Genomic DNA, 8,122 nt, shown 5'->3' with positions numbered 1-8,122 from the left:
CTCGCTTCACTCACAAGCAAGCAAAGACAACACTACATTTTTTTAAAGGCTGTGAAAACGTGATATGCTGTTCAATTCAGAACACAGCATTATTCTGTTTTCTATTTCAGAAAAAATATCACATAAAACATAATCTTTATTACATCTCTACTATAGATGGTGAAGGTCATAGGATGATTTGCATCCCAATTAACGAAGACATAATCATGATCATGATTGTCTATTAATGTTGATATGAATGAATATAATATAAAACTAATATAATGCAATGAATATGATAGATAAATGAGTTAACATTATACATTATATATTCATACGCATATTTTATGTATATGTATATATATATATATATATATATATATATATATATATATATATATATTGTAGTTGTTCCGCGTATTGGCAGTACTAGAAATATAGCAATAATAAAGTCACAACACAGGAATGCAGGGAATGCATTAATAGCCAATCTTGATTATTCATTAAATCAAGATTGGCTATTAATGCATTCCCTGCATTCCTGTGTTGTGACTTTATTATTGCTATATATATATATATATATATATATATATATATATATATATACATATATATATAATCATGTATTTAAAGGAGGGGTATAGTCTGGGAGAGAGAGAGAGAGAGAGCTGATACTCTTCCCGAAATAAATTGTTGGTTTTTGTGTATTTGGTTTTGTGTGTGTGGGTGTGTGTGTGTGTGCACGTGCGTGCTCGTGCGCACGTGTGTATAATGTGTCTTTCTTTTGTTAACCAACGATATTTTCTTATTCTGTTGAAACGAAGGTGTTTAAGGCGTAACCCGACCGGTACATTGATGATTACAAAAGCTCCTGTTGGCTGTTGGAGAGTGACGATCCTCTCTCCCTCAGATGCCTGCCGTATTTTTACATTCTGGGCATGCCCAAGTGTGGAACGAGCGACCTCTGGGCGAAGATAATCAAACACCCCTATGTTATATCTCGTGGTCTAACCATGGAACCTCATTGGTGGACAAGGGGGCGCTGTAAGTTTTCGATAATCTGTTTAATATTTACGGCATTTGTGTTTGGGGCAGTTATCAAAATCAAATGTCATGAATTTGTCTACATTTTGAATTTAAATTTGAAATTATTGCCACTTCATGGGGTGGAACACCCTGATCAGCAGAGCTGGTTTCCATAGGGATCCACATATATACATAAAAAATGGAAAAAAACGAAGAATACATACATCTTGAGTATAAAAAAAAAAATCATGGATACACAACAATACATACAGAACGATACTAAACACATAAAACAAGCTTAGATTCAAGAGTTAAATACATGTAACACAACTGTAACAACTAATTTTTGGCAGTTATACCTTTAAATGAATAAAAGAAACAGTTGATTCCATTATAATCTCCAAGATAAATAAAAATATATAATAATCATACTGCACATCATTACAGAAAATTGATGTGCATTTAAACGTACATCAAACAACAATTTAAGTAAAAGTCACGCAGAGAGTATACAACTGAAAACAAACTTTCAAAAACGAAATACTAAATTAATGTAAATAAAATGAAACCATAATTATAAACAAAATGATAAAAAAAAAACAAATCTCAGTTTCAACGGAGCAGTCATAAAACACAGATAATTGTACAGTGAATCAAACATAGTTATGAAGCAATAAAACATCTTCAGTCAGTGTATTTACATAGCGCTTGAATGCCTCCAATGACATGGACGGAGTTACCGATCTTCAATCTTGTTCCACAGTTTATGCATCCATATGCGAACTTACGCTTAAAATAATTGGTTTTGGGTCTAAGAAGCTTCAGCTGAGAATATCCAGAACGTGTATTGTAACTAGTGTCACGAGGAATAAAGAGTTCACTGATGCACGGGGGACCAATCTGCCTCACAGCTCTAAAGAGAGAGTGAGCTAATAATTGTTTAGACCTGCGAACGCTTAAAAGAAAACTGTACTGACATTTTCTAATTGTCTGATAATTCTAATCTACATTTTTTCGATGCCTACAACTGGAAAGAGAGGATTCTAAAACCCAGGATAAGCCTGTGATGATTTTTTGAAAAAAAAAATGAAAACGAGCAGGCCAAGGAACGATCCACACAATTTGGCATACGTCACAGGTGCCACCCTCCGACTTTAGCAAAACGAACTACACATGTCAATTTACTGATGAAATCTCACATGAAGTACTGCAAAAACTGTTATTTAATAAAATTACATTATGGAGCTGAAATAAACATGTTAAACAATATTAATTATTTTTTGAAAGGAATCTCTTCAAAAGCTTTTTATTTAGATAAAATTTGTGGGGGATATTCCAGATATGCAAAACGAAATTGGCATCATTGTCCGAACGTGCTGCCCATAGAAAACTGTAAGTAACGTTGCACTAACTATACTATGCACTGATGATGAGCGATAATGGTTCGACAGTTCAAACTTATCTAACGAAGATGAGGACTGAGTGATCCTAGCAACGCTAGGGTAATAATGATAGCAGGGCCCTCTGGTAGAGCAGTGGCAACACTGAAGAGGCTACCCTGGGTAAATACATTTGAAATAAGACCCTATTATTATTAAAGTGGTTGGATTTGCTGAAAATCCATCGTTAAGTATATAGGTCCATGGATGGTCGTATCGTTTTTCCACATAAAGAAATTAATATGGAATATGTCTAGCTCAGTTCCATGTTCCAGTACTCATAGAAATCCATCAGCACACGGTATGTCTTTGGTAGTTATTCTCTCTACAGCTTCAACTTCGGTCTTGTAATTGGCTTTGACATGTCCAACGCGCATATTGCCAATTTGAGTGTTTTAAACACCCATACACCTCCGCCACCTCTCCCCAGTATGGGTGGGAAGTGCTGAGAAGTTTGCATCATTACCCCATAGAGAGATTGTTATTGAGTAACTCACTTAGTTCCCTGTTCCAAATACTCATAGAAAATCCCTCAGCACAAAGTTTGTCTTTGCTACTATACTTCAACTTTGTTTCTTGGCTTCGACATGTTCGACGCGCAGAGGTCCTATTGAAGTGCTTTAAACACCCGTACCTCTCCGTAAACTCTTCTTCAGCCTGGATTGAAACGGTTGAGAAGATGGTATCATTGCCACATATAGAGATTGTTATCGAGTAACTGGCTTAGTTCCCTGTTCCAGTTCGCATAGAAATCCCTCAATATTCGCTCTGTCTTTGGGAGCATTGGCCCTACAGCTTCAGCCTTCTTCTTGTTCGAGTTTCTTGGCTTCGATGCGCAGATTTCCTGCACACGACGACTGGACAAACGCTCTATTAGAGAGAGAGAAAAGAAAAATACTGACATCATAGTGTATATTCAATCAGGGGGGTATTCTCTTCCAACTTCCCTGTTTCAACCAAAGTGGTACTACAGTGCACTCCTGTTATAACGAACACGGTTATAACGAAATTCTGGTTACAACGAAATAAAAATCCAGGTCGCAAAAGGTCATTTTTTTTATGTTTATTTGTTCGGGTGTGACGAAATTTCGATATATGAAAAGAAAACTTCCGGTCCCGAGGACTTCGTTATAACGGGAGTCCACTGTAGAACCTCCTTACTTCAGCATGTTTTGTTTGTGTGTGTGTGTGTGTGTGTGTGTTTTGTTTTGTTTTTTACTTTTTGATACAATGTAATCATTGTTTGTGGGGAAATGGGTCATCAGTGATGTTAAAAACTTTTTTTTTCAACCTGGAACAAATATAACAATCACGATAACATACCCAGACTCCTTTCTGCAGACCTGTCACCGCATAATGAATACGTTCTGCTTACGAGGAATGTGGTGCATTCTTTTTTAGTTATGCGATTTAAAGGTTCAAAGGGAATTGCTTGAAATAAGCAGGTTGTATATTGCATTTAAGTAGTCTGCCGAGGAGCTTACTCATATAAATGCTTATAACTTCATCACTCATAATGTGAGAAATCGTGGCCAGAATGTATGGAGCACGTATATCGAAAATAGAATGGAATCATGCGTCGAGCAACATTTTGAACATTGTCATAAGCTCATTTGCGCAAAACAAATAAACGAACAAACAAACATAAAACAAGAAAGAACGTATTACTGCAGTTGTAATTGTATTTTGCCTTTCTCTTCGTCTAGCCATTACATGAGATTTTAAAAGTGTATTGACGACACCATGCTGAGGAATGATTAGTCTCTACATGCGAGAAGTCTAACGGCATTACATTGTTTACAAATGAGAAATTTAAGTATGTAATTTTGTAATATGAACAATACGGCTCTCACCGTGCAGTAAAAAAAAAAAAATGTATAGGCCTATGTTTTCTCTCCTTTGAAAATTCGTGCTTATTCATACTATCATCATTATCTTACGTCAACTTATTCTATCTTGGATGTAAACGATGACAAATGTGAAGAATTTTATAAAATCTCAGGGAATGAAGCACATACCTAACTGAAAGAAATCAAAAATGTCGGGTAAAAGTTCCGTGCAGTTAACATGCCAGTCGTCAAGGCGTAGGATCATCAGCTGGTCTTGCGGGAACACCCGCAACCAATCTCTGATGTATACAACGTAGATTCCTAAGAGAAGTCGCTGTTACAATTTGGAAGGAAAAATAAACATAGGAACATAGCTTAGAGGCGGACCATGAAGTGATGAGTGCTTTAAAAAACACATTCCAAGCGTAAGATCAAGGGCAGTATGGAAAGTATTAATTGCATAATGGAATCAAATCAAATATCTAAAAGTTCAGGCGGATTTTTTTTTTTTTGAGGGGGGTCATCATGAAATGACCTCTTCGAAACTTCTATAATTCCCCCTCACAAAATATCATACAATAAAGAATAAAACTCTCACTGCGATCCACTTTCGACAAGTTTGCGAATTGTGCGCGGTCAAGAAGGAAGAAACAGACACAAGTTTCCGAAGAAAGAGTTGCCTTATCAAAACAACAATATCTACAATTGAGTTTCCTGATAGTGGAAGGCGTTATAACGATTCGATGAGTCACAATCAGATCTTGTTCACAGAGAACGACTCATTTTCAAAACGACGATACAGTCTCCTTTCTCTGTGGTGTTGCTATAAACTGTTTTACTGGATGCAGTATACTTTCCTTTTACTCCTTTCTTAGCTCTTTTGTCATGGACCGGGAATAACGGTTATAAACACACAGGGAATAAAATCAATCGGCTGTGAAAATTTTAGTCAATGTCGCTTGGATTATCATGTCTTTTTTAAGGCTTCATTTTGTTCATTATCAACACCATCACCCATAACCAGTAAATCACGTAGGATATTGTCACAAAAATAATTTGTTCATTACATATACTAAGATTAACCTAATTGGTAATACACGACCTTCACTGTTTTCGTTATAGTGCACGGTTGTGCATTGTAGTAAGGATTCTTTCCTACGGAAATGAATGTTATAAGTGCCCTGCAAAACACCTCCTGCACGCCAGTCTTGCACGATTTAAGACAAGGTATTATGTACTCCACACGCAGAAATAGCCCCTGTTTCATTCTTTTGATTTAAACTGTGAGATATTACTGCGAGTGCGACAATAAACGTATGCGTTAGCCGTATCTTAAATACAATGCATTCAAAGTCACGCCCACTGTAATACTAGCACATTCTCATTTGCTGAAAGTATTACCACGTGGATTTGTTTTCTCCAAGACAACTGCCCATCGTACACACATGCTCGCGCACTCGCGCATGTCGTACAGTTTCGGAATAACGCAACCGCCGTCACTACGCAGTGATGAAATTCTTCGGGACTGTTGTGGCGATTGAAGAACAAATAGTCCGAATATAATCTAGAAATAGGAAAAAAAAAGTAACAAGAAAATGACTTCTTGTTGCAAAAGATTTAAGTTAATAAAACGTAGTTCAAATTGTCTCTTTCCACAGAAAGTTAGGATTGTTATACAATTAAATTGAAAAGTGCACACTCATGCGCACACGCACAGACAGAGGGACACACACACATACACGCACACGCGCACGCACATATACTCAAACGCACCCAACAACTAAAGCAGTAAACTGTAAGATTTCAAATGTACATTCCAAGGACATAATTATAAAACAAGTACATCGCAATTGGTTATGTCAGCGTTTAGCTTTCATCGAACACAATAAATCACCTTGACTTGATGATCGTTTCACTATCACCATGTTACGAACTGGTTTACCATTTTTTTTTTTTCAGACGCGTCGCCATCGGCTGGAAGAGATTTAGTGCGCCTAAAGGCCACCGCACACTACACGATCAGACTGGACTTAAAGTCAAGCCAAGCTGGGTCTTAAGACCAGTCGTACGACCGGACATCGCACACTATACTAGTACGACCGAACCTTACGAGTAGGCTTACGATTGTAAAGCGCGCGCAGTGCGCACTGCGTGCGCTTGCATTATACTGCATTGTGAATGGCTGAAAGCCTACGACCGGTCGCAGACATTCAACATGTCAAATCTCTACGACTGGCGCTAAGACCCAGTCGTACGACTAGAAGATGGCAAGACTGTGACGTCACACTTCTAGTCTTTAGGTCTTAAGACCGGTGAATCGGGGCAAAATCGTGTAGTGTGCGGTGGCCTTAAGACTACGATGCACCACCTCGAACTGGATAATGATGTAAGACCTATACAGCTCACTTAGTAGCACCATGTTAAGACGCCAGTGACATTTTTTTATTGATTGATTGAATGATTGATTGATCGACTGAAGCAATTAGATCATTTATTCGGCATATAAAAGACAAAAGCATATAGTAGTGGCGTTATACAATATGGCAACGCTGGGGTAATAACAATGGCAGGGCCCTCTGGTAGAGCAGTGGCAACACTGAAGAGGCTGCCATGGATAAATAAGACATTATTATTATTATATAATGATAATATACAAATATATTATAATAATATACAAATTCGCATACTTAATGGGGAAGACCACGTTTGAAATAAGATTGTTGAATAGAACCAGAAAAAAAAAAGAATGAGAGGTAAATGAGAATGAAAGTTTGGCCAATAGAGTCTGATCAAAAACTAGATAACACTTGTTTACATAATGCATAGGAATATGGGGTATAACCAAGTACCCCCCCCCGCCTCCACACACACACACACACACACACACACACACACACACTTTCTTACACCAGAAAATGCTGTTAAGCCTTTTTGGGAGTGTTTATCAGCTGATTAAGCTCAGAAGTAACATTAGAAACGTGCGTTAAGCCTTATCTTGTGCTTGTCAGCTGATTAAACCCGGAAGTGCCACCAGAAATATATTCTGCCCACCCCACACCCCACCTTCCCCCCCCCCCCTTAAGAAACACAGCACCGGCCCTGCTTTAATAAGCCAGTTCACAGTTAGCACTAGTCTGCAATGACCTCTCCAACCACAGACTTCGCCAAACATGTAATAGTCTTCAAGAAGAGCAGTTGAAAACAGCCATGCAGGAAGTGGTAATTTACATGTCAGTGCTGCATAAATGGGTTTTGTTAATGTTGCTGAGAAGAATACACATTCACATGTCAATACCAGTCTCCACCTGGTTCATTTTATTTTAAAAACAGTTGTCATGAAGCCCTGTCTAGGTTTAGAATATCTCAGTTGCAAATCCGTTTCAAGAGAAGGTCTGCAATGACCTTTATCTGCACATGCTCAGATTGGACCTGTAAACTGGCTTATACTGCAACCGGCCCATTGTGATACACAACCTCGATACTGGGTCGCGGAGAATCGCAATCAGTCGAGCCTCAGGCTGCACTGCCCGTATGACGTCAGCCATCACATGTGGCGGTCCTTCATACAGGTCCCCGAACAGCGCCCTCCATTTGCTGTTGTCCCACATTGTTGAGGCGGACCCATCACCTGTTAGGTCCGCAAGCGAGAACAAGTTTGTCACACGTGACCGACCACATCCTGACACTGTTGGATGTGATTTGGGTTGCTGGCCAAACGTCAAAAATCCAATGCGTGTCGCAATTGTTTGACTCCAATTGTTTAATATCTAACTCTGATATCACAAAAATTAGGCCCAATTATCATTTCACACGCAGCTTTCTGCGAAAGGATTCAGGGCCAGTATTCAA

The 8,122-nt window shown here is 38.4% G+C and overlaps 1 protein-coding gene across 1 annotated transcript in view; it reads right to left on the bottom strand.

Moving 5' to 3' along the window:
• Window positions 1-3,129: 3,129 nt before the first annotated feature.
• Window positions 3,130-8,122, bottom strand: part of LOC140238725 (carbohydrate sulfotransferase 15-like) — a 10,712-nt gene continuing 5,719 nt past the window's right edge. The window contains exons 6-9 of the mRNA XM_072318622.1: window positions 7,748-7,901; window positions 5,675-5,837; window positions 4,463-4,607; window positions 3,130-3,314 (exon numbers count right to left, since the gene is read on the bottom strand). Of these exons, the coding sequence (XP_072174723.1) occupies window positions 3,130-3,314; window positions 4,463-4,607; window positions 5,675-5,837; window positions 7,748-7,901 (647 nt within the window). The remainder of the gene's footprint in view (window positions 3,315-4,462; window positions 4,608-5,674; window positions 5,838-7,747; window positions 7,902-8,122) is intronic.

Source organism: Diadema setosum, chromosome 15 (genome assembly GCF_964275005.1).
Source record: "Diadema setosum chromosome 15, eeDiaSeto1, whole genome shotgun sequence".
In the NCBI taxonomy this organism is placed as follows: Eukaryota; Metazoa; Echinodermata; class Echinoidea; order Diadematoida; family Diadematidae; genus Diadema; species Diadema setosum.
The sequence above is the reverse complement of the archived record's forward strand: the minus strand, read 5'-3'. Positions and strand labels throughout refer to the sequence as shown.